Source organism: Triticum urartu, chromosome 1, assembly GCF_003073215.2.
Source record: "Triticum urartu cultivar G1812 chromosome 1, Tu2.1, whole genome shotgun sequence".
In the NCBI taxonomy this organism is placed as follows: Eukaryota; Viridiplantae; Streptophyta; class Magnoliopsida; order Poales; family Poaceae; genus Triticum; species Triticum urartu.
This window is the reverse complement of record NC_053022.1, coordinates 327,402,128-327,429,812: the sequence shown is the minus strand read 5'-3', so window position 1 is coordinate 327,429,812 and position 27,685 is coordinate 327,402,128. Positions and strand designations below refer to the sequence as shown.

Sequence of the window (27,685 nt, the reverse complement as noted above, 5' to 3'; positions counted from 1 at the left end):
ACACCTTCTATCACAGATCCGAAGGCAAGACATTTGTTGCTAAGAATGGATCCTTTCTAGAGAGGGAGTTTCTCTCGAAAGAAGTGAGTGGGAGGAAAGTAAAACTTGATGAGGTAATTGTACCTACTCCCTTATTGGAAAGTAGTCCATCACAGAAACCAGTTCACGTGACACCTACACCAATTAGTGATGAAGCCAATGATGATGATCATGAAACTTCATATCAAGTTACTACCGAACCTCGTAGGTCAATCAGAGTAAGATCCACACCAGAGTGGTACGGTAATCCTGTTCTGGAGGTCATGTTACTTGACCATGATGAACTATGAGGAAGCGATGATGAGCCCAGATTCCGCAAAATGGCTTGAGGCCAGGAAATCTTAGATGAGATCCATGTATGAGAACAAAGTGTGGAATTTGGTTGACTTGTCCGATGATCGGCAAGCCATCGAGAATTAATGGATCTTCAAGAAGAAGACTGACGCTGACGGTAACGTTATTGTCTACAAAGCTCGAATTGTTATGAAAGGTTTTCGACAATTCAAGGAGTTGACTACGATGAGACCTTCTCACCCGTAGCGATGCTTAAGTCCGTCCGAATCATGTTAGCAATTGCCGCATTTTATGATTATGAAATTTGGCAAATGGATGTAAAGACTTCATTCCTGAATGGATTTTTGGAAGAAGAGTTGTATATGATGCAACCTGAAGGTTTTATCGATCCAAAGGGTGCTAACAATGTGTGCAAGCTCCAGCGATCCATTTATGGAGTGGTGCAAGCCTCTCGGAGTTGAAATAAATGTTTCGATAGTGTGATCAAAGCATATGGTTTTATACAGAGTTCTGGAGAAGCCTGTATTTACAAGAAAGTGAGTGGGAGCTCTGTAGCATTTCTAATATTATATGTGGATGACATATTGTTGATTGGAAATGATATATAATTTCTGGATTGCATAAAAGGATACTTGAATAAGAGTTTTTCAATGAAAGACTTCAGTGAAGCTGCTTATATATTGGGCATCAAGATCTATAAAGATAGATAAAGACGCTTAATTGGACTTTCACAAAGCACATACCTTGATAAAGTTTTTAAGAAGTTCAAAATGGATCAAGCTAAGAAAGGGTTCTTGCCTGTGTTACAAGGTGTGAAGTTGAGTAAAACTCAATGCCCGACCACTGCAGAAGATAGAGAGAAAGTGAAAAAGTGTTCCCTGTGCTTCAGCCATAGGCTCTATCATGTATGCAATGTTGTGTACCAGACCTGATGTGTGCCTTGCTATTAGTTTAGCAGGGAGGTACCAAAGTAATCCAGGAGTGGATCACTGGACAGCGGTCAAGGACATCCTGAAATACCAGAAAAGGACTAAGGATATGTTTCTCTTTTATGGGGGTGACAAAGAGCTCGTCGTAAATGGTTACGTCGATGCAAGCTTTGACGCTGATCCGGACGATTCCAAATCACAAACCGGACACACGTTTATATTGAACGGTGGAGCTGTCAGTTGGAGCAGTTCTAAACAAAGCATCGTGGCAGGATCTACGTGTGAAGCGGAGTACATAGCTGCTTCGGAAGCAGCAATTGAAGGAGTCTGGACGAAGGATTTCATATCCGATCTAGGTGTCATTCCTAGTGCATCGGGTCCAATGAAAATCTTTTGTTACAATACTGGTGCAATTGCCTTGGCAAAGGAATCCAGATTTCACAAGAGAACCAAACACATCAAGAGACGCTTCAATTCCATCCGCGATCAAGTCCAGGTGGGAGACATAGAGATTTGCAAGATACATACGGATCCGAATGTTGCAGACCCGTTGACTAAGCCTCTCTCATTTGCAAAACATGATCAGCACCAAGGCTCCATGGGTGTTAGAATCATTACTGTCTAATCTAGATTATTGACTCTAGTGCAAGTGGGAGACTAAAGGAAATATGCCCTAGAGGCAATAATAAAGTTATTATTTATTTCCTTATTTCATGATAAATGTTTATTATTCATGCTAACCGGAAACATAATACATGTGTGAATACATAGACAAACATAGTGTCACTAGTATGCCTCTACTTGACTAGCTCGTTAATCAAAGATGGTTATGTTTCCTAACCATAGACATGAGTTGTCATTTGATATATGGGATCACATCATTAGGAGAATGATGTGATTGACTTGACCCATTCCGTTAGCTTAGCACTTGATCGTTTTAGTTTACTGCTATTGCTTTCTTCATGACTTATACATGTTCCTATGACTATGAGATTATGCAATTCCCGATTACCGGAGGTATACTTTATGTACTACCAAACATCACAACATAACTGGGTGATTATAAAGGGGCTCTACAGGTGTCTCCGATGGTACTTGTTGAGTTGGCATAGATCGAGATTAGGATTTGTCACTCCGATTGTCGGAGAGGTATCTCTGGGCCCTCTCGGTAATGCACATCACTATAAGCCTTGCAAGCAGTGCAACTAATGAGTTAGTTGTGGGATAATGCATTATGGAAACAAGTAAAGAGACTAGCCGGTAATGAGATTGAGCTAGGTATTGAGATACCGACGATCGAATCTCGGGCAACTAACATACCGATGACAACGGGAACAACGTATGTAGTTATGCGGTTTGACCGATAAAGATCTTCGTAGAATATGTAGGAGCCAATATGAATATCCAGGTTCCGCTATTGGTTATTGACCAGAGACGTGTCTCAGTCTTGTCTACATAGTTCTTGAACCCGTAGGGTCCGCACGCTTAACATTCGGTGACGATCGGTATTATGAGTTTATGTGATTTGATTCACCAAAGGTAGTTCGGAGTCCCAGATGAGATCAGGGACATGACGAGGAGTCTCGAAATGGTCAAGACATAAAGATCGATATATTGGACGACTATATTCGGACATCGGAAAAGTTCCGAGTGATTCGGGTATTTTTCGGAGTACCGGGGAGTTACGGGAATACGGGGAAGAAGTATTGGGCCTCATGGGCCAAGTGGTGGAAGAGAGAAGGCAGGGCGCGCGCCCCCCTAGCCCAAACGAATTGGACTAGGGGGGCGGCCCCCTGTCCTCCTTTCATCCCTCTCCTTCCTTCTCCCTCTCCTCCTTCCTTTCCTCCTCCTAGTATGAGTTGGAAAGGGGAGTCCAACTCCTACTAGGAGGAGGACTCCTCCTCCTGGCGCGCCCTGCAAGGGCCGGCCAGCCTCCCCCCTTGCTCCTTTATATATGGGGGCGGGGGCACCCTAGGACACACAAGTTGATTGTTCCAAGCCGTGTGCGGTGCCCCCCTCCACCATAATCCACCACGATCATATCGAACCAGTGCTTAGGAGAAGCCCTGCATCGGTAGCAACATCGTCACCGTCTTCACGCCGTCGTGCTGACGGAACTCTCTCGTGAAGCTCTGTTGGATCGGAGTTCGTGGGACGTTATCGAGCTGAACATGTGCTGAACTCGGAGGTGCCGTGCGTTCGGTACTTGGATCGGTCGGATCATGAAGACGTTCGACTACATCAACCGCGTTCTCATAACGCTTCCGCTTACGGTCTACGAGGGTACGTGGACGATACTCTCCCCTCTTGTTGCTATGCATCACCATGATCTTGCGTGTGCGTAGGAATTTTTTTGAAATTAGTACGTTCCCCAACAGATGATGCAACTATCGACTGTTTGGAGTTTTTCCAAGAAGTAGCCCCCCAGCGAGGGTGAATACGTATCCTGACGTGGATTTTCTATCATCTTTGTCCCCCGCAAAATCTGTGTCTGAATACCCTTTTATCTTTAGGGAATCACTTCTCCTGTATATTAGCATTTAGTCCTTTGTGCCTTGTGTATAACACAATACTTTCTTTACCATCTTCCAGTGCTCTATGCCTGGATTCTCTTGATATCTACCGAGTACCACGGTGATAAAAGCTAAGTCAGGGCGAGTGCACACTTGTGCATACTGTAAGCTGCCAACTACCGAAGCATATGGTACTGCTTTCATTTGATCGATCTCATACTGGTTCTTGGGACATTGGAATTTTTCAGAACTATCTCCCTTAACTATAGGAGCAGGTGTGGCTTTACTCGCATGCATATTATACTTTTTAAGAACCTTTTCTAAATATGCCTTCGGCGATAGTCCTAAGACTCCATTGTTCCTATCTCGGTGAATTTCTATGCCCAAAACATATGATGCTTCACCAAGATCTGTTATGTCAAAATTTGAGGATAAGAATCTATTTGTTTCTTGTAGTAGACTAACATCACTGCTAGCAAGCAGAATATCATCCACATACAAGATTAGGAAAAAATATTTCCCATTTTTAAACTTTGCATAAATGCTGTTATCCTCAATATTTTCTTTAAATCCAAAACTTTTAATCGTTTGATTAAACTTTAAATACCACTGTCTAGAGGCTTGCTTTAATCCATAAATGGATTTCTTCAAGCGGCATCCCATATTTTCCTTGCCTTCCATGATAAAACCCTTGGGTTGTTTCATGTAGACATTTTCTTTTAAATCCCTGTTGAGAAATGTCGTCTTTACATCCATTCGATGTAACCCTAAATCAAAATGAGCAACTAATGCCATTATGATTCTGCAGGAATCCTTACATGAGACAGAAGAAAATGTCTCATTGTAATCTATCCCTTCTCTTTGTGTATATCCTTTTGCCACGAGTCGTGCTTTACACTTTTCTACATTCCCTTTACAGTCATACTTAATTTTGTAGAGCCATTTGCAGCCTACTATTTTGGCTCCTTTAGGAATTTCCTCTAAGTCCCAAACATCTTTGGAACTCATCGTTTTCATCTCGTCTTCCATTGCCTTCATCCACTTCGATGAATGAGGGCTTCTCATGACTTCTTCATATGAGGTGGGATCTTTTTCTATATTGTGACGCCCCCGATTTGACCGTACACTAATCATACACGCAAATGTGTATGATCAAGGACTCACGGGAAGATATCACAACACAACTCTAGACACAAATTAAAATAATACAAGCTTTATATTACAAGCCAGGGGCCTCGAGGGCTCGAATACATAAGCTCGAAAACACAAGAGTCAGCGGAAGCAATAATATCTGAGTACAGACATAAGTTTAAAAAGTTTGCCTTAAGAAGGCTAGCACAAAAGTAGCAACGATCGAAAAGGCAAGGCCTCCTGCCTGGGATCCTCCTAAACTACTCCTGGTCGTCGTCAGCGGCCTGCACGTAGTAGTAGGCACCTCCAGTGTAGTAGGAGTCGTCGTCGACGGTGGCGTCTGGCTCCAGGACTCCAACGGGTGGTCGCAACAACCGGCTATAGAAAGGGAAAAAGGGGGAGCAAAGCAACCGTGAGTACTCATCCAAAGTACTCGCAAGCAAGGATCTACACTACATATGCATTGGTATCAGCGTAAAGGGGCAATATCGGTGGACTGAACTGCAGAATGCCAGAATAGGAGGGGGATAGCTAGTCCTGTCGAAGACTACGCTTCTGGAAGCCTCCATCTTGCAGCATGTAGAAGAGAGTATATGGTAAGTTCACCAAGTATCATCGCATAGCATAATCCTACCCGGCGATCCTCTCCTCGTCGCCTTGTTAGAGAGCGATCACCGGGTTGTATCTAGCACTTGGAAGGGTGTGTTTTATTAAGTATCCAGTTCTAGTTGTCATAAGGTCAAGGTACAACTCCGGGTGGTCCTTTTACAGAGGGACACGGCTATTCGAATAGATAAACTTCCCTGTAGGGGTGCACCACATTTCTCAACACGCTCGATCCCCTTTGGCCAGACACACTTTCCTAGGTCATGCCTGGCCTCGGAAGATCAACACGTCGTAGCCCTACCTAGGCACAACAGAGAGGTGAGCACGCCGGTCTAAATCCTCTGCGCGTAGGAGTCTGGGCCCATCGCCCATTGCACACCTGAACGTTGCGAGGGCGGCCAGTGAGCAGACCTAGCAACCTCCATTTCCTAGGAAGTTGCGTTACGCGGTCCAACCCGACATGCGTCGCCCAGTCGCTGACGTCATGAAGGCTTTGGCTGATACCATGACGTCGAGTGCCCATAATTGTTCCCGCGTAGTTGGTTAGTGCGTATAGGCCAGTGGCCAGACTCAGATCAAATACCAAGATCTCGTTAAGCGTGTTATTTTGAAGTAACCACGGACGCCGACCAGGGCCAGGCCCACCTCTCTCCTAGGTGGTCTCAACCTGCCCTGTCGCTCCGCCACAAAGTAACAGTTGGGGGCTGTCGGGAACTCAGGCCCACCACTACCTGGATGGAGCCACCTGTCCTTTCAGCCCCCACATCGGAATCACTTGCGGGTACTCTACGAGCCGACCCGACTTTAGTCACCACATGTATCATATAGTATGTATGTAATTATATACCTGTGATCACCTCCCAAGTGATCACGGCCCGATAGTATAGCATGGCATACGGACAAGAATGTAGGGCCACTAATGGGATACTAGCATCCTATACTAAGCATTTAGGATTGCAGGTAAAGGTAACAACAGTAGTAGCAAGGACATGCTATGCATCAGAATAGGATTTAACGGAAAGCAGTAACATGCTACACTACTCTAATGCAAGAAGTAGAGAGAAGAATAGGCGATATCTGGTGATCAAGGGGGGGGGCTTGCCTGGTTGCTCTGGCAAGTAGGGCTCGTCAACAATGTAGTTGATCGGGGCACCAGCAGCGGCGTCAGCCTCGTAGTCTACCGGAGAAAAGAGGGGGGAGAAACAATTAATAAAATGCAAACAGATACATAACGATGCATGACATGACAAGTAATGGTGCCAGGTGTGCCCTAACGCAGTAGGAAGTGATGCCGGTGAAGGGGGAAAACATCCGGGAAAGTATCCCCAGTGTTTCGCGTTTTCGGACAGATGAAACGAAGGGGGAAAGTTGCGTGTTTGCTATGCTAGGAATGTGCGGCGGACGAACGGGCTGCGTACCCGGATTTGTCTCGTTGTTCTGAGCAACTTTCATGTACAAAGTTTTTCCATCCGAGCTACGGCTTATTTTATATGTTTTTCTAAAGTTTTAACCATTTTCTAAATTTATTTATCTATTTAATTCTAACATTATCCAGAATAGTGTCTGCTGACGTCATGATATCAGCATGACGTCAGCAGTCAACTCTGACCGTTGACCGGTCGAACTGACGGATGGGGCCCATTGACTGGGTCAACTACACAGTCAACACTCAACTGTCCAGTTGACTTAGTCAAACTTACGTGTGGGTCCCACTGTCATTGACTATTTAGTCTAATTAGAGTTTAACTAATCTAATTATTGTTTAATTAATTAACACTAGTTAATTAGGTTAATTAAACACAATTAATTAAGCTAATTATTTTAGTTTATTAATTAATTAATATATTTTTATTTTTAAATCTTTTTTAAGCGTTCTGGGGCCGTGGGCCCCATGTGTCTGTGGCCCAGAGGGGCTAGCGGGCATGCGGGCGTGGGGTGCCGGGGCGAACGGACCCGGGCAGCCAGCGCAGGGGGGGGGGGTCCGGCCGTGGCTAGGCTGGCCGGACCTGCGTCTAGCAGCGCCGATGGACGATGCGAGAGGGCGGTGGGGGCGGCGGAGCGAGGAGGGCTGCGAGAGGCCGGGGCCAGGCCAGTGGCGCAGGCAGGGGAGCGGCAAGGCAAGGCGCGTGACGCGAGACGCGCGACCAGCAGCGGGGGAGGACGCGGTGGTGGCAGGCGCGGCGGGGTTGGGGCGCGACGGGCACGGTCCGGCGCGGTCCGGCGGAGGTGGTGGTGGCCTGAATGAGGCCGAAAAAGACGGCGCGGGCACGGGGTGCGCGAGGGGACCACGGGCGCGGCGATGAACGGCGGCACGGGGCAGCGCAGGTGAGCGCACTGGCGAGGGGCGAGCGGGGGCGGCGCACAACAGGGAGTGGCAGCCGGCAGAGCAGCGGGGCGGCCGCGACATCGGCGGGAGGTGGTGGCGCGGCCGGGCTGGTGCGGGGCACGCGCGAGTGGGGGCTGCGGGGCGATGCGAGCTAGGGGAGCGACGACGCGGCGCGGTTGTGGCGCGCGCGGGGGAGGCAACTCCGGCGAGCGCGGGTGCTAGGCGGCAGGGGAGCGGTGAGCAGGGGAGGCGTAGCGGGCGTGGCTGGCGGTGGGCGCTGCAGCCGGCGAGTTGGTCGGTAGCGAGCCGCGTCGACGCGGGCAGGGGGCGCGCGCGAGCTCGGGCGCCCGTCGGCGGCATGTAACGGAGAGGGGGAGAAGAGAGGGGCGAGGCTCACCGGGGGGGGGGGGGGGCAAAGGGCAGGGGCGGGGGGGGGGGGGGTCCTTTTTTAATCGTCGGGGGGGGGGGGGGGGGGGGGGGGGGGGGGGGGGGGGGGGGTCATAGGGCATGGGCAGCGGGGGTCGTGGTACTTATTTAATCGTTTCAACTATTGTTTTAATCATTTTAGAGTATTAAAACATTTCATAAAAGTGGGCTTTCTTCACCACAATTAACTTTGCATTACTTGGCACAACCCGGACATTTTAGTTTTAAAGTTTGAAAACTTTTGTTGTTTGCCTCTAATTCAATTTTGAATTTGAATCGGTTTTGAACTATCCCGAGATTAACTACAGTGACAGAGGTCACGTGGCATCATTAGCAGGGAATTACTGTAGCCTAATTATCCGGGCGTCACAATTCTCCTCCACTACAAGAAATCTCATCCCGAGATTTAAGAGGGGAGTAAGGGAAAGCTGTGGTTACGAAATTCTATTGAGTCTTCTCGGTCTTGGTTGCTCTTCTCAAAGAGGTCGATCCATTACGTTGATGTCTTTATTTCTCTTCTCTAGGTCATCATGATGAAGTCGGCATCCTTTCTTTGGGAACTCCATCGTACTAACGAAAGAATAAAGGGTGGGTATATTCCGGGAGAACGAACCTCTGCAAGGTTGACTATCTGGTAGCTAACATCGGGGACGGTGGCGGAAAGCAACTCTTGAACTGAAACTTAAGAAAATATCGTGAGTAAATTAAGGAGGTACCCTGAGAAGTTTCAAGCAGGTAGGCAATCGTTCGATGCCTGAAACAAAGTGTAAAAGGGGTCCAGAGCAACGAGAATAAGTATTATGTCTGATACCAGAATTGATGATCTCTTGGAAGGTGGCTCATGAATTACCTACGAAGCCAAGCATGAGGAATAACCTTTAGGAGCTGGGGTGTACAGGAGAGTCAGGTTTCGATCCTGTGGAACTATGGGTTATGGGCCCACCATGTGGGTTAAAAGTAGGAGGAGCGATAACATCTTGCATGGTCATGATAGCAAGGCATGTTAGAGGGTAGCCTGTCAGTTATGTCGGCGACAACGTCGGTACCAAGGGCGAGGGACGAAGAGAACCGTTTTCCTGCTCGTTGAACGAGGCAGACCAATAGGCAAAGTTCTCGTCCATCGGTGGTTACCAGAATGTCATCAACAATAGTAACAGGGTCTTGCTGACAGAATTGTACAGCGAGGTGTTTACATAAGTAGGAGAATATTTCTACATGGATCATATAGATCACAAGAAAGGTTAAACCAAACAATGGAAAGGAAAATGTGATTATCAGATTAAACAGAACAATGGAAAGGAAAATCTGTTTAAACACATATTTCAAGGGTATATCCTTCCCAAGGACAAGCAGAGCATGATATCCATGACAGGATATAATTTAGAAAACTCTTTTAGGTAAGGGGAGAGAAATTTCATGACATTACCCATACAACAGTGTTTGGATAATTGAGCAAGAAACATTTAGCATTGGGCTTCAAATGTTCTTATTGAAAATCGGAGTACCACAGACATGCTTCGAGATAGCATTGACATGGTCATCAGGTAAAGATCAGGATATGGATACACAAAGGATTCATCAAGAACAACTTGTAGAATAAGTCTTACAATTTCCTCATGGAAGAATGGATAACCTCGCTAAAAGGGAACTATAACAATAGGGTCTCCGACCATGTGTGCTAGGCATGAGATCACCTTACCGGGAGATATAAAGACCAATGTTAAAAGGAAAACTCTTGGAAATATGTTCGAACCATCATAGCTGACCGAGATGCAGATATGATTGGTCAGGATACCTCATACTCGGGATGCCTGAGATGAAAGGGGCAACGCAAATTGACGAGATGACATTGTAAGATTATCGGGGAAATGAACTATGGAAGCAAGTTCCGAATCATGAGTTCATCATTTAAGCAAGGAGAGGATGAGGAGGTGGCTGATGAACTCAGCGACAATTCATTGAGATTTTCAAAAGATGGATTTCCACAATTATGTGCACAAGGAGATAACATTTGTCATATCAAATGATATAATGATGTATGCTCGAGGAAAACATACACATTTAAACATTGGTTGAAGGTGCACCCGAAATACAGTCTTAGGTAGCATAATGAATGTTAGAATGGTGATCGATAACCAATGGTCTAAGAATGAAATGTTGACCATTTATTTCAAAGCAGTAGGGTTGCTAGAAGGAAAGAATCCAAACAACACAGTTCACTTGTTGGAATCAACACGGGGACCAAGAAAAGAATGGTGATGGTGAGAAGCATCACTATACCAAGAATCCTTAAGGGGTGGTGCAATTCTCACGATATTCTTAGCATAAAGATGGTAATACTCCAAGGTAAAGAAGAACAAATGCTCGATAGCAAGCATCTCAAGGTATATCACAAAACGTGAACACGTTTGTGTTGGAGGGAAGGCAATAAAGTGGTCGATGGCAACACAAATCATCGAGGGCAAGGATGGTATTTCTCATCATGAATTCAATTGATATCCTGGAAGAGCTCAGAATGCTGATGATGATCATGACACATTTGTCGAGAGATTTCATGAAGATGTAATCGATCAGCGATGACATCAAGTTAAAGGAATGATGAAGCGAAAGTTTATTGGAACCATGGGTACGACACAAACTCGAAATCCAGCATTGTTGTTCAAGGAGAAATGATATGACGAGGAAGATCGACGTAAGCTTAGCTCGTTGTCGAAATTTGTGCTCCAGGAAGAAGGACCAGGTAGCATAGTTAAAATTTAGCACGATAATGATATGGCCAATCAGGCTAGGAATGACTTGAAGGATTAAACTCATAAGCAACAAAAATTACTTAAGAGTTATCGTACCGGAATGCAGAATCGGTTCACATATCAGTGTTCTTGAGCGACTAACAACTCAGAACCCATGAAAAATTGGAATTGGTGAGAAATAATAGCTGATGAAGAACTCTCGAGATACCAGAGGGTAATACTCGACAGTAGATCAAAGTAGAGGTTGGGCTGGTGTATTGACTTGCAAAAGACAAGTGCTTTAACTTGTCCTAGAAATGGGGTCAAAGAAGAACAATCATGGTCGGAACCATAATTGCAAAGGATAAATTCACCGATACCAAAGGATATTATACCAAGGAAATAGTTATTATTACAAGAAGCTTCCATGATAGGATCTACATCGTGTCCATGGGCATGAACACAAAGGTTCAAGGTCGACTCCCACTTGCTCAATGCATAACCTTCCATTCACCTCTTGTATTTCGAAAATGACATTAGTCGTTGAAATTTTTTACCTGTTGCAATACCAGATAAGCCTGAACCGTGAAATCTTTCGGGTTCACGCGGATTAGGGAAGGCGTAGGTTCAACCCATCAGGGCATCTTAGGAACATATACCACAAACTTCAGAGTAAATAATACAAGTTTGAAAGTAGAGCATGGTTCACAAAGCAGAGGATACAATTTACCAAAGGCATTATATACCCATGGAAAGGCTCACAAGGTTATTCAATATGAAGGACACGGTCGGATAAAATCCGACAAAGGGTCTAGTGGTCCACAAGGGATCTGATGTGAGCATCGGTACTCAACCAGAGGAAGAAAGAATGCAAGGAGGTCAGATTATAGAAACAACTGACTAACTCAAAGCTCAAATGCAAAGGAATTTTGAATTCCAAGACAACGGATCAGAAGCAATGCTCTGATTAGGGATGGATAAGTTGAATAGCCTTAGGGGTACAATGGATGGCAATTTGATTGGTCGAGATCCAGCACATGTTTAAAATGACGTCTGAGCCGGAAGGATAATCCTAGGATTTGACTGATGATTGTGAACGTTTGCAACTTATTGAATCAATGGACTCAAAAATGATAGTGACCAAGGATGCCACTAAGGTTAGTATACTTATGGGATTAACCATAATGCAGGCAAGCAAGAATTTCAAGAACAACTGGCGGTTGAGGATTTTTGAAAGATCAATTAGTATTTCGAAGACTTTGGTGAAACACATGAACGGCTGGGGAGAAACAAATCCTTGGTGTGTGTGAGGATTAATTTGTAGGTGTACTCAGGTGACAAGGAACTGCCAGGCAGTAGGCACAAGGATTCTCGGAACAACAACGAGTATTTTGAGGTATCTCTTAATAACAAGAGCAACTGGGGACTAATGTAAGAATGGCAAGTGCATGTAGTTATCTATAGGGTTGCGGTGGAAGGGAATTGCAAATGCAATGAGCACAAGTTCTTGGGATATTATCAGAGAGTATCTTCGGAATCCTCCGGTGCACCAAGCAATCATCTGGGGTGAGGGGCTCTCCGGGAAAAGTAATTACGAGAACCTAGAGTTAGATTTAGTAAAATTCATTTAACCCGAATAGAAGAGAGATCGGAGTCCCAGAGTATAGATGAGGAATAAAAGATCCTAATAACACCCAATGGCGACGTGGGGCCATGGGCCGCACAGCCAAGTTAGTAAAACAATTTTCATCAACTACACTCAACTTCAGCCAAGGAGTGTCGAAGGGGGATTCCTACAGGCAGTCGGCTCTGATACCAACTTGTGATGCCCCCAATTGACCGTACACTAATCATACACGCAAATGTGTACGATCAAGATCAAGGACTCAGGGGAAGATATCACAACACAACTCTAGACACAAATTAAAATAATACAAGCTTTGTATTACAAGCCAGGGGCCTCGAGGAATCGAATACATAAGCTCGAAAACACAAGAGTCAGCGGAAGCAATAATATCTGAGTACAGACATAAGTTAAACAAGTTTGCCTTAAGAAGGCTAGCACAAAAGTAGCAACGGTCAAAAAGGCAAGGCCTCCTGCCTGGGATCCTTCTAAACTACTCCTGGTCGTTGTCAGCGGCCTACACGTAGTAGTAGGCACCTCCAGTGTAGTAGGAGTCATCGTCGACGGTGGCGTTTGGCTCCTGGACTCCAACGGCTGGTCGCAACAACCGGGTATAGAAAGGGGAAAAAGGGGGAGCAAAGCAACCGTGAGTACTCATACAAAGTACTCGCAAGCAAGGATCTACACTACATATGCATTAGTATAAGTGTAAACGGGCAATATCGGTGGACTGAACTGCAGAATGCCAGAATAGGAGGGGGATAGCTAGTCCTGTGGAAGATTATGCTTCTGGAAGCCTTCATATTGCAGCATGTAGAAGAGAGTAGATGGTAAGTTCACCAAGTATCATCGCACAGCATAATCCTACCCAGCGATCCTCTCCTTGTCACCCTGTTAGAGAGCGATCACCGGGTTGTATCTGGCACTTGGAAGGGTGTGTTTTATTAAGTATCCGGTTCTGGTTGTTATAAGGTTAAGGTACAACTCCGGGTCGTCCTTTTACCGAGGGACACGGCTATTCGAATAGATAAACTTCCATGGAGGGGTGCACCACATTTCCCAAAACGCTCGATCCCCTTTGGCCAGACAAACTTTCCTAGGTCATGCCCGGCCTCAGAAGATCAGCACGTCGCAGCCCTACCTAGGAACAACAGAGAGGTCAGCATGCCAGTCTAAATCCTATCCGCGCAGGGGTCTGGGCCCATCGCCCATTGCACACCTGAACGTTGCCAGGGCGGCCGGTGAGCAGACCTAGCAACCACCATTTCCAAGGAAGTTGCATTATGCGGTCCAACCCGGCGCGCGCCGCTCAGTCCCTGACGTCACGAAGGTTTCGGCTGATACCACAACGTCGAGTACCCATAACTGTTCCCGCGTAGTTGGTTAGTGCGTATAGGCAAGTGGACAGACTGAGATCAAATACCAAGATCTCGTTAAGCGTGTTATTTTGAAGTAACCGCGGACGTCGACCAGGGCCAGGCCCACCTCTCTCCTAGGTGGTCTCAACCTGCCCTATCGCTCCGCCACAAAGTAACTGTTGGGGGCCGTCCGGAACTCAGGCCCACCACTACCTGGATGGAGCCACTTATCCTTTCAGCCCCCACATCGGAACCACTTGCGGGTACTCTACGAGCCGACCCTACTTTAGTCACCACATGTATCATATAATATGTATGTAATTATATACCCGTGATCACCTCCCGAGTGATCACGGCCCTATAGTATAGCATGGCAGACGGACAAGAATGTAGGGCCACTGATGGGATACTAGCATCCTATACTAAGCATTTAGGATTGCAGGTAAAGGTAACAACAGTAGTAGCAAGAACAGGCTATGCATCAGAATAGGATTTAACGGAAAGCAGTAACATGCTATACTACTATAATGCAAGCCAACACCAGAATCTTTACCAACACTGTTGCTCCGACAACCATCGTCGTTACAAGGATCAAAGAGTAGTCCCATCTTTGGGCGTTGGCCCGAGCAAAGCACCTGAATATTCTTATGTTGTGAGAGTAGTTCTTGTTTCTTTTACCGCTTTGCGGCCTATGTCTAAACCTTCTCCTTAATCAATAAAAACGGCAAGTTCTTTTGCCTTGTTTAAAAAAAAAACAGTGTATCTATGTCTTCGTTTGCCCTTGGTCGTGGCTGGTTTCATCCTCGGTGCTCGTGTGCACCCTTCTGCTTCCCCTGGTTTGTGTCTGTCCATATCTATGACTCCTCTTCTGTTGGTTGGGTGGAGGTAGATCGTGTGGCGTTGGGTAGGTGGCCTCATCATTTGGTGAAGTTGTGTACTCATGCAAGTGGTCTAGATCAAGGCTTAGGCCAACTCCAACGTACGAACTTAGACGAACGTCTGTTTTGTTCGGATTTCGTCTGCTTAGGGATTACAATGAGGCCGTGTCTGTTCGGATTTGTGTTTGCACCGACCAAGCATCCAACGCGCGGCCGCATCTTCTGCCACATCTCGTCCGCCGGAGGCCAAGTACAATATAATCAAGCATAGCAAAGATGGTTTAAATCAAAGATAACAACATGTTCAAAATAGTCTTTTATTACAATCCAATTAAAATTTTAAAATATCAAACAGTCTTACAAAATCACTCAAATTTTATGCACACAAAAAGATATTAAACCGATAGATCTATTGATTGCCAATGCGATCCCACATGTGCTCAACCAAGTCATCTTGCAACTACGTATGAGTTTTCCGATCACGCATCTCACGATGAAATTGGTCAAACTGTTCAAAGGTTGAAGGAGGTGAGTGCTCCGGCTCAACATTATCAGCCTGGAAATCAAACCCTTGGTCGTAGATGCTGCCATCATGCTCATCCCCAATGATCATGTTGTGCATGATCACACAAGCAATCATCACCTCCCAAAGCTTCTGAGTGCTCCATGTCAATGCAGGGTTTCGAACAATACCCCATCGAGATTGAAGCACACCAAATGCACGCTCCATATCTTTCCTAGCACTCTCCTACATTTCGTCAAACCTTTGTCTCTTCTCTCCTTGCGGATTGGGTATGGTCTTCACAAGAGTGGACCACTGGGGATATATACCATGAGCTAGGTAATATCCCTTGTTGTAATTGTGGCCATTGATCTCAGAGTTGACCTCCGGGCAGTGGCCTTCTACAAGCCTTGCAAACACTTGAGAATGCTGAAGAATGCTAATATCATTGTGAGAACCTGCCATGCCGAAGAAAGAATGTCATATCCATAGATTTTGTGAAGCCATAGCTTCAAGTATGACAGTGGCATCTTTCACATGTCCCTTGTACTGCCTCTGCCAAGCAAATGGACAGTTCTTCCACTTTTAGTGCATACAATCGATACTACTAAGAATGCCCGGAAAGCCCCTCTTGGCATTAATCGTCAACTACCTCTCTGTATTAGCGGCATTTGGTTCTCTCGGGTATTCAGGACCGAACACTGCCACCACGGCCTTGCAGAAACTATACATTGAGAGGAGACATGTGGACTCACTCATATGCACATATTCATCCACAAGATCACCGGAAATTTCATATGCAAGCATGCGAATAGCCACAGTGCATTTCTGGTAAGAAGAGAAGCCAAGCTTGCCAAGGGCATCATCTTTGCATTCAAAACAGACGTCCGGAAGTGGCGACGAAATTAATGCGGTTTGTAGAGTGCGGTTCTCTCAAAGTAATCAGAATAGAGGATATCGTGCCCTTTCTCCCTATTGCGGTTCAAGGCCGGAGCTTGGACGGGAATTGATCCCCTGAACTGAGGCCGCATCCTACTAATGTGGTCATGGACGACCAATGCTGCCACCACTATGTCCGCATCGTCCGAGGACGAATCATCCGATGAACAAATGAAGTTGTGAAAGAAGTACTCATCTCCGCTATCCATGGTACCTTGCGAGCAAAGCATAGAACATCTTGCGGTCGTGGTGGAGACGCGGCCAGAAAGGGCACGTCGAGCCCATTGGTAGACAGCAAGGTGGACGACGGGCGTGGCGACGATGATGGCGAGGGGCCGAGGGCGGATCAAGGAAAGCGGAGGAAGAAAAGGGGATTTGTCACCGACGGGCGGGCCAGGGGCGGACAAGGGCACACGTCACACCCGTACGCGCGTGTTCGTTCAGCCGCAAACGCGGCCCAAACTTGGGCCTAGAATGGGTCGCAAGCGGACAGAAAAAGGACATTTGTCCGTTTGCACCCGCGCGTTGGACCACGGTTTGTGTCCGTTTACCTCCAAACGGACGCGACAATTTGGAGTCATGCATTGGAGTTGGCCTTATGGATGATCTGTCCCTATGATGCTTGTGTTGTAGTCTGAGTACCACAAGATTGGCAATACTCAACTTTTCTCCCATGAATAAGCTAGCATCGTTCTTAGAGACAGGCGGGGGCAACTTTTTGAACATGAAGTAAGTTTCTCCCCGCCTAGTCTCTGTCCTGCTGATGTTTCTAGTATTGTTGGAGGACATGTGAAGGTTTCTCTTCGACGTATCTTGTGGGAATTGGTTGGCGTTTGTCGTCGGTGGACCCACGTGGATCCGGTCTTTGTTCGTCCGTGTTCATGTGTCTACAGGTTGGATCCTTCTGATATATGCTTCTCTTCATCGGTGACGATTGTTGTTCTGTTGCGCGGGTTGCATGTTCCTATGGGGTCTTAGCACGACAACTTTCTGACTGTCTACTACAACGAAGTTTGTCCGACTCCGATGAGGGAGGGGCGAAGATGGCGGCGAACCTTGGACTTGCTCTAGTGCTTGTAGTCATCGCTGGGTGGTCTATAAACCTGGATGTATTTTTTACTTCTGTTGTTCTTTGTCTACCTTGACAGTTGATGAGTAGATAAAAAATATTCTGTGAATCAATTAATAAATAATAAGCTAGCATCAAAAGCCAAATTGAAATTATGCCTCACCTTTTTTTGATAGGAAAATTATGCCACACATTTTTTTAAAATTAGTGAATTTCCCTAAGTCGGGTGGGTATTGTTTTCAAGACGCATCATTGGCTAGGCCCACTTTCCCATAACAAGTTTCATGTGATGTAGCATGGTAAAGTTTGGCAAGATTCTCTTAGTCTGGTCAAAGTGTAGTAAATCTTGTACTAAGTCCAAACTTAGTCAACTTTGGCATACTATGGCGTGGCCAGCATTGCACCATACAGGCCTAAGTGGAGGAACGATTTTTGTGTGCAAGCGGACAAACATGAATGTGTGGCTGATGTTTGCCAGTGGGGCCGCCCTCATACCTGTCCATGCCAAAGAATTGTAAGCGCGGGGGACATATGTTCAGACCTGATTACTTGACCAAGTCAGAAAAGTAAGCCGGAAAACTAGACTGTTCGAAGAATCAACCAACCAACTAGTCCTTCGCACCGTTCTACCGGAAGAATCTCTGCTGTGCTCTATCTCTATATGACTATATATGCCTCGCGTGTTCTCCTCCGGAGTCTTAAAACAGAGGCACCAAAACACAATCTATGTATGTGCAAAGTTCAGTCAGACCTTGAGTTGACAGACACCACACCAACAATGGCCGGAGCAGCAAACGATCTGAAGATACTGGGCATATGGGCGAGCCCGTACGTCCTGCTGGTGCGCCTTGCTCTCAGCATCAAGGGCATCAGCTACGAGTACGCAGAGGAGGAACTCCGGCACAAGAGCGAGCTGCTCCTCCAGTCAAACCCCGTCCACAACAAGGTCCCCGTGCTGATCCACGGCGGCAAGCCCCTCTGCGAGTCTTGTTGAGGTTGTGCGGGGGAGGGGGAAGGGGGAAGGGATACTTTGGGCAAGCCTTGTTGAGGTCCTTGAAATCGACACATAGGCGCCAGGATTTGTCCTTCTTTGGTACCATCACCAGGTTTGCTAGCCAATCCGGGTGTTTTATTTCTCTAATGAATCCGGCCTCCAATAGCTTGACTAGTTCCTCTCCCATAGCTTGTCTCTTAGGTTCAAAGAAACGCCGAAGAGCCTGCTTGACCGACTTGAATCCCTTTAGAATATTGAGGCTATGCTCGGCCAGCCTGCGTGGGATTCCTGGCATGTCTGAGGGGTGCCAAGCGAATATATCTCAATTCTCGCGCAGGAACTCTCATAGTGTGGCGTCCACGGTGGGGATTAACTGTGCCCCGATGGAGGCTGTTTTTGTAGGGTCCGTTCGGTGGACTTGAAATTTGACTATTTCATCCGCTGGTTTAAAAGATGTGGACTTGGATCTCTTGTCAAGTATCTTGTCATCCCTGTCCACTGTGGAGCGCAGCGCGGTTAATTCCTTGGCCGAAAGGGCTTCGGATAATGCCTCGAGGGCCAATGCGGCTGTTTTGTTTTCGGCACGGAGTGCTGTGTCTGGATCACTAGCGAGAGTGATGACTCCATTGGGCCCGGGCATTTTGAGCTTCATGTACCCATAATGGGGTATGTCTTGGAAGATCGTGAACGCTTCCCGTCCTAAAAGGGCGTGGTATCCACTACTGAACGGGGCCACTTGGAATGTAATTTCTTCGGACCTATAGTTCTCCGGCGTGCCGAATACCACATCTAGTGTGATTTTCCCAGCATAGCGTGCTTCCCGACTGGGGATGATTCCTCTGAAGGTTGTGCTGCTTTGCTCAATCCGGTTCCAGTCTATTTCCATTTTGAAGGGTTTCCTCATAGATGAGGTTCAATCCACTGCCACCGTCCATGAGTACTTTGGTGAGTCGAAAGCCGTCCACAATTGGACTGAGGACCAGTGCGGCTGGTGCTCGGGCTGTTCGGAATTTAGGTTCGTCACTGGCATTGAAGGTAATAGCCGTGTCACCCCATGGATTTATTGCTGCCACGTGGGAGATTTTGGCAAGGCTGCGGAGTGTTCGCTTGCGCCTATTATTTGATGCGAAGGTCTCAAAGACTGTTAATACCGTATTGTTATCCCTGGGATGGTGCTCTGCGACATCTGGGATGAGAAGATCCTCGCCGCTTTTGGCCACCTGCCGGAGTATCCAACATGCTCTAAGACTGTGTGTTGGTATGGTATCCGCTGTACTATGAATTTTGCAGGGTCCGTTGAGCCATCCCTCCAATATGGTTCCACGCCCTGTAGAGGGTTTTTGCTTCTTTGTAATTTACTCGGGTGTCTTATGATAGTGCACCCTTTTACATCGGACTGGGTGTATATTTGGAGCCGGATTATCCCAAAATTTCGTTTTGGTTTTCCAGGCACTTTCCATCGCACTGTACTTTCATACTATGGACGCCAGGTCGGCGAAGCGTGATATGTCACGACGACTTATGGCGTTAAGGATTCCCTTGTCCGTGCAGTTATTGCAGAAAAGTGAGACTGCGTCTTCCTCGCGGCAGTCCTTAACCTTATTCATCACAAGGAGGAATCTGGCCCAATAATGATGTATTGTTTCATGGGGCTCTTGCCTGATGTGGGAAAGATCGTTTATGTCTGGGTGGGTGGGTGGGTTCGAGTCCGAAACCCTACCCGATCTGAGACCCAGGGGCTGAGGAGTTTCCGATCTTGGAAGTTCGGATTCCGTGATTTTGCCCGATGAGTCTGGCCCGCTGCCTGACTCCAGGTTCAGGGCTTGGATGATGTCCTCCCGAAAACGGGTATCTGGCTCGGAGAGCTCAGGAATCCGGACATAGTTAGTCCTCAAGATAGAGGAAGAATCGCCACATTGTTCCTCCACCACCGCAACATGATGGGTGACCGGTGGAGAGTTAATCTTCCTTTGATTGGGTTTAAGCCCAATCCGATCATAGTCCGCAGTGACTCCCAAGGCGGCGATGCGATCCAAGAGCTTGTTTAGGGAAGAGAGCTCCATTGGATCCATCTGCTCGGCGAATTCCGAGCCGACGTGGAGGCTGTTTTCGATGACCCGAGAAGTCATCGTCGGTGTAGCAGCCGAACAGGCGGTCATGATGAAACTGCCTAGCCGAAGAGTTTGGCCGATAGCCAGGGCTCCCCCGACGGTAATGTTGTTTTTAACAACGAGATGAGGCATCCTTCCTTACGGCGACGGCACAGAGGAACTCTCAATGAAAGCACCAATGTCGGTGTCAAAACCGGCGGATCTCGGGTAGGGGGTCCCGAACTATGCGTCTAAGGCGGATGGTAACAGGAGGCAGGGGACACGATGTTTTACCCAGGTTCGGGCCCTCTTTATGGAGGTAAAACCCTACGTCTTGCTTGATTAATATTGATAATATGAGTAGTACAAGAGTTGATCTACCACGAGATCGGAGAGGCTAAACCCTAGAAGCTAGCCTATGGTATGATTGTATGTTATCCTACGGACTAAAACCCTCCGGTTTATATAGACACCGGAGGGGGCTAGGGTTACACAAGGTCGGTTACAAAGGAGGAGATATACATATCCGTATTGCCTAGCTTGCCTTCCACGCCAAGTAGAGTCCCATCCGAACACGGGACGAAGTCTTCAATCTTGTATCTTCATGGTCCAACAGTCCGGCCAAAGGATATAATCCGGATGTCCGGATACCCCCTAATCCAGGACTTCCTCAGCGGTCCTCACAGCGGTGGCCATCTATCACATCACTCCGCTCGACCTTCCGGTTGAGTTCCTAAAGGCAATTGACAAGCTGCGACGTGCCTATCTTTGGGCTGGAACGGACAAGGTGACTAGCGGCAAATGCAAGGTTAACTAGGAGTAAGTTTGTAAACAGAAGGAATATGGAGGTCTTGGCATTCTAAATCTCGATAAGTTTGCCGCCGGCCTCCGGCTTCGGTGGCTTTGGATTGACTGGGATGAGCCCCCGAGGGCGTGGTGCGGGCAAGGGACGTCATGCATGGCTGCGGACCGTGATCTTTTTGCCGCTGTGACCAAAGTGACGATTGGTGATGGGAATAAAGCGATTTTTTGGGAGTCATCTTGGCTAGAGGGTCTAAGACCCAAGGACATTACACCAAAGATCTTTGAGATTTCTCGCAAGAAAGGCGGAATGGTTTCCCAGGCTTTGAGGGATCACCATTGGATAGCTCAAATTGACACCCAAAACGCCCTCACGCTTGAGCACCTTCAACAATTCTTGGCCTCGTGGGAGAAGCTTGCAGGCGTTGTCATCCAGCCGGGCGTCAAAGATAGCATTTTGTGGAAGCTCGCCAATGATGGGAACTACTCTGCTAAATCTGCATATTGGGTGCAGTTCGCTGGACTCACCCTCACTACCTTTCAGGTCTCAATTTGGAAGGCTTGGGCTCCTCCCAGATGCAAATTCTTTGCCTGGTTAGTCAATCAAAACAGAATTTGGATCGCAGATAGGCTGCAACGCCGAGGATGTCCAAACTATGATAGGTGCCCGCTTTGCAATCAGGTCCGAGAATCGGCTGCCCACCTCCTTTTCAAGTGCATGTTCTCTCTTCGGGTTTGGGATGGGGTGTTCTCCTGGCTTGGGCTTGTTGTTCCCACGACTACGTGGCACAATTCGGCAAGGTTAAATCTTGGTAGGGTGAGCTCCTCTCGAACAACACCAGACTGGTTAAGGCCTTATCCTCTCTGCTACTTCTTGTGGGGTGAGAACTTTGGAAGGAACGGAATGCGCACGTCTTCAGGAGCAAAGCGGCTCCGGTGGCGATTGTCACACGGATCATCAAAGAAGAAATGTCTATTTGGGCTATTGCGGGTGTCAAGCAATAGAGCAATGTAATGCCGCGAGAGTAATCTGTTTAGAATTTTGCCGTTTCACGGCACTTGTGTAACAATACCCTCTTTTTAATTAATGAAAATGGCAAATCTTTTGCCTAGTTTAAAAACAAACTTTTCAATAACAAGTTTCATGTGACGTAGCATGGTAAAGTTTGGCAAGATTCTCTTAGTCTGGTCAAAGTGCAGTAAATCTTGTACTAAGTCCAAACTTAGTCAACTTTGGCATACTATGGCATGGCCAGCCTTGCACCATACAGGCCTAAGTGGAGGCACGATTTTTGTGTGCAAGCGGACAAACATGAATGTGTGGCTGATGTTTGCCAGCGGGGCCTCCCTCATACCTGTCCATGCCAAAGAATTGTAAGCGCACGGGACATATGTTCAGACCTGATTACTTGAACAAGTCAGAAAAGTAAGCCAGAAAACTGGACTGTTCGAAGAATCAACCAACCAACTAGTCCTTCGCGCCGTTCTACCGGAAGAATCTCTGTTGTGCTCTATCTCTATATGACTATATATGCCTCGCGTGTTCTCCTACGGAGTCTTAAAACAGAGGCACCAAAACACAATCTACGTACGTGCAAAGTTCAGTTGGACCTTGAGTTGACAGACACCACACCAACAATGGCTGGAGCAGCATACGATCTGAAGCTACTGGGCATGTGGGCGAGCCCGCACGTCCTGCGGGTGCGCCTTGCTCTCAGCATCAAGGGCATCAGCTACGAGTACGCAGAGGAGGACCTCCGGCACAAGAGCGAGCTGCTCCTCCGGTCAAACCCCGTCCACAATAAGGTCCCCGTGCTGATCCACGACGGCAAGCCCGTCTACGAGTCTTGTTGAGGTTGTGCAGGGGAGGGGGAAGGGGGAACGGATCCTTTGGGAAAGCCTTGTTGAGGTCCTTGAAATCAACACATAGGCGCCAGGATTTGTCCTTCTTTGGTACCATCACCAGGTTTGCTAGCCAGTCCGGGTGTTTTATTTCTCTAATGAATCCGGCCTCCAATAGCTTGACTAGTTCCTCTCCCATAGCTTGTCTCTTAGGTTCAGAGAAACACCGAAGAGCCTGCTTGACCGGCTTGAACCCCTTTAGAATATTGAGGCTATGCTCGGCCAGCCTGCGTGGGATTCCTGGCATGTCTGAGGGGTGCCAAGCGAATATATCTCAATTCTCGCGCAGGAACTCTCGTAGTGCGGCGTCCACGGTGGGGTTTAACTGTACCCCAATGGAGGCTGTTTTTGTAGGGTCTGTTGGGTGGACTTGAAATTTGACTATTTCATCCGCTGGTTTAAGAGATGTGGACTTGGATCTCTTGTCAAGTATCACGTCATCCCCGTCCACTGTGGAGCGCAGCGCGGTTAATTCCTCGCCTGAAAGGGCTTCGGATAATGCCTCGTGGGCCAATGCGGTTGTTTTGTTTTCGGCGCGGAGTGCTGTGTCCGGATCACTAGCGAGTGTGATGATTCCGTTGGGCCCGGGCATTTTGAACTTCATGTACCCATAATGGGGTATGGCTTGGAAGATCGTGAACGCTTCCCGTCCTAAAAGGGCGTGGTATCCACTACTGAACGGGGCCACTTGGAATGTAATTTCTTCGGACCTATAGTTCTCCGGCGTGCCGAATACCACATCTAGTGTGATTTTCCCAGCATACCGTGCTTCCCGACTGGGGATGATTCCTCTGAAGGTTGTGCTGCTTTGCTCAATCTGGTTCCAGTCTATTTCCATTTTTTGAAGGGTTTCCTCATAGATGAGGTTCAATCCACTGCCGCCGTCCATGAGTACTTTGGTGAGTCGAAAGCCGTCCACAATTGGACTGAGGACCAGTGCGGCTGGTGCTCGGGCTGTTCAGAATTTAGGTTCGTCACTGGCATTGAAGGTAATAACCGTGTCACCCCATGGATTTATTGTTGCCACGTGGCAGATTTTGGCGAGGGTGCGGAGTGTTCGCTTGCGCCTATTATTTTATGCGAAGGTCTCAAAGACTGTTAATACCGTATTGTTATCCCTGGGATGGTGCTCTACGGCATCTGGGATGAGAAGATCCTCGCCGCTTTTGGCCACCTGCCGGAGTATCCAACATGCTCTAAGGCTGTGTGTTGGTATGGTATCCGCTGTACTATGAATTTTGCAGGGTCCGTTGAGCCATCCCTCCAATACGATTCCACACCCTGTAGAGGGTTTTTGCTTCTTTGTAATTAACTCGGGTGTCTTATGATTGTGCACCCTTTTACTTCGGACTGGGTGTATATTCGGAGCCGGATTATCCCAAAATTTCGTTTCGGTTTTCCAGGCACTTTCCATCGCACAGTACTTTCGTACTATGGACGCCAGGTCGGCGAAGCGTGATATGTCACGGCGACTTATGGCATTAAGGATTCCCTTGTCCGTGCAGTTATTGCAGAAAAGTGAGACTGCGTCTTCCTAGCGGCAGTCCTTAACCTTGTTCATCACAAGGAGGAATCTGGCCCAATAATGATGTATTGTTTCATGGGGCTCTTGCCTGATGTGGGAAAGATCGTTTATGTCTAGGTGGGTGGGTGGGTTCAAGTCCGAACCCCTACCCGATCTGAGACCCAGGGGCCGAGGAGTTTCCGATCTTGGAAGTTCGGATTCCGTGATGTTGCCCGATGAGTCTGGCCCGCTGCCTGACTCTAGGTTCAGGGCTTGGGTGATGTCCTCCCGAAAATGGGTATCTGGCTCGGAGAGAGCAGGAATCCGAACATAGTTAGTCCTCAAGATAGAGGAAGAATAGCCACATTGTTCCTCCACGACCGCAACATGATGTGTGACCGGTGGAAAGTTAATCTCCCTTTGATCAGGTTTAAGCCCAATCCGATCATAGTCCGTAGCGACTCCCAAGGCGGCGATGCGATCCAAGAGCTTGTTTAGGGAAGAGAGCTCCATTGGATCCATCTGCTCGGCGAATTCCGAGCCGACATGGAGGCTGTTTTCGATGACCCGAGAAGTCATCGTCGGTGCAGCAGCCGAACAGGCGGTCATGATGAAACTGCCTAGCCAGAGAGTTTTGCTGACAGCCAGGGCTCCCCCGACGATAATGTTGTTTTTAACAACAAGATGAGGCATCCTTCCTTACGGCGACGGCACAGAGGAACTCTCAATGAAAGCACCAATGTCGGTGTCAAAACCGGCGGATCTCGGGTAGGGGGTCCCGAACTATGCATCTAAGGCGGATGGTAACAGGAGGCAGGGGACATGATGTTTTACCCAGGTTCGGGCCCTCTTGATGGAGGTAAAACCCTACGTCTTTCTTGATTATTATTGATAATATGAGTAGTACAAGAGTTGATCTACCACAAGATCGGAGAGGCTAAACCCTAGAAGCTAGCCTATGGTATGATTGTATGTTATCCTACGGACTAAAACCCTCCGGTTTATATAGACACCGGAGGGGGCTAGGGTTACACAAGGTCGGTTACAAAGGAGGAGATATACATATCCGTATTGCCTAGCTTGCCTTCCACGCCAAGTAGAGTGCCATCCGGACACGGGACGAAGTCTTCAATCTTGTATCTTCATGGTGTTGGGGAACGTTGTAGAAAACAAAAAAATTTCCTACGTTTTCACCAAGATCCATCTATGAGTTCATCTAGCAACGAGTGATCGGATGCATCTACATACCTTTGTAGATCGCGAGCGGAAGCGTTCAAAGAACGGGGATGAGGGAGTCGTACTCGTCGTGATCCAAATCACCGGAGATCCTAGCGCCGAACGGGCGGCACCTCCGCGTTCAACATACGTACGGTCAGCGTAACGTCTGCTCCTTCTTGATCCAGAAAGGGGAAGGAGAGGTTGATGAAGATCAAGCAGCACGACGGCGTGGTGGTGGATGCAGCAGTCACCGCAGCAGGGCTTCGCCGTTCTACTGCGAGAGGGAGAGGTGTAGCAGGGGAGAGGGAGGCGCCAAGACTTCAGGGTGCGGCTGCCCTCCCTCCCCCCCCCCTTTATATAGGCCCCTTAGGGGGGTGCGCCAGCCCTAGGAGATGGGATCTCCTAGGGGGGCGTCGGCCAAGGGGGAGGAGTGCCCCCAAAGCAAGTGGAGGCGCCCCCTCCCCTAGGGTTCCCAACCCTAGGCGCATGGGGGGGCAAGGGGGGGGCGCACCAGCCCACTATGGGCTGGTTCCCTCCCCACTTCAGCCCATGGGGCCGTCCGGGATGGGTGGCCCCACCCGGTGGACCCCCGGGACCCTTCCGGTGGTCCCGGTACAATACCGTTGACCCCCGAAACTGTCCCGATGGCCGAAACTGCACTTCCTATATATAATTCTTCACCTCCGGACCATTCCGGAACTCTTAGTGACGTTCGGGATCTCATCCGGGACTCCGAACAACTTTCGGACTACTTCATACTCATATCCATACAACCCTAGCGTCACCGAACCTTAAGTGTGTAGACCCTACGGGTTCGGGAGACATGTAGACATGACCGAGACGTCTCTCCGGTCAATAACCAACAGCGGGATCTGGATACCCATGTTGGCTCCCACATTCTCCTCGATGATCTCAACGGATGAACCACGATGTCGAGGATTCAAGCAACCCCGTATACAATTCCCTTTGTCAATCAGTACGTTACTTGCCCGAGATTCGATCGTCGGTATCCCAATACCTCGTTCAATCTCGTTACCGGCAAGTCACTTTACTCGTACCATAATGCATGATCCCGTGACCAGACACTTGGTCACTTTGAGCTCATTATGATGATGCATTACCGAGTGGGCCCAGAGATACCTCTCCGTCATGCGGAGTGACAAATCCCAGTCTTGATCCGTGTCAACCCAACAGACACTTTCGGAGATACCCGTAGTATACCTTTATAGTCACCCAGTTACGTTGTGACGTTTGGTACACCCAAAGCACTCCTACGGTATCCGGGAGTTACACGATCTCATGGTCTAAGGAAAAGATACTTGACATTGGAAAAACTCTAGCAAATGAACTATACGATCTTGTGCTATGTTTAGGATTGGGTCTTGTCCATCACATCATTCTCCTAATGATGTGATCTCATTATCAATGACATCCAATGTCCATAGTCAGGAAACCATGACTATCTGTTGATCAACAAGCTAGTCAACTAGAGGCTTACTAGGGACATGTTGGTGTCGATGTATTCACACATGTATTACGATTTCCAGATAACACAATTATAGCATGAATAAAAGACAATTATCATGAACAAGGAAATATAATAATAATCCTTTTATTATTGCCTCTAGGGCATATTTCCAACAGTCCCCCACTTGCACTAGAGTCAATAATCTAGTTACATTGTGATGAATCGAACACCCATAGAGTTCTGGTGTTGATCATGTTTTGCCCTAGGGAGAGGTTTAGTCAACGGATCTGCGACATTCAGATCCATATGTACTTTACAAATTTCTATGTCTCCATCTTGAACATT

The 27,685-nt window shown here is 47.6% G+C and overlaps 1 protein-coding gene across 1 annotated transcript; it reads left to right on the top strand.

Annotated features, from left to right (window-relative positions):
* The first annotated feature begins 17,948 nt into the window (after positions 1-17,948).
* On the top strand, positions 17,949-18,409 carry LOC125533015 (glutathione S-transferase U18-like). Its single transcript, XM_048696827.1, has one exon. The coding sequence runs from the start codon at positions 18,025-18,027 to the stop codon at positions 18,355-18,357; it is 333 nt and encodes a 110-aa protein (XP_048552784.1). The 5' UTR covers positions 17,949-18,024; the 3' UTR covers positions 18,358-18,409.
* The last annotated feature ends 9,276 nt before the right edge of the window (positions 18,410-27,685 follow it).

What these genes read in the sequence shown, in the direction of transcription:
- LOC125533015 (XM_048696827.1), top strand. Translation starts at nt 18,025, where the DNA reads ATGACTATATATGCCTCGCGTGTTCTCCTCCGGAGTCTTAAAACAGAG.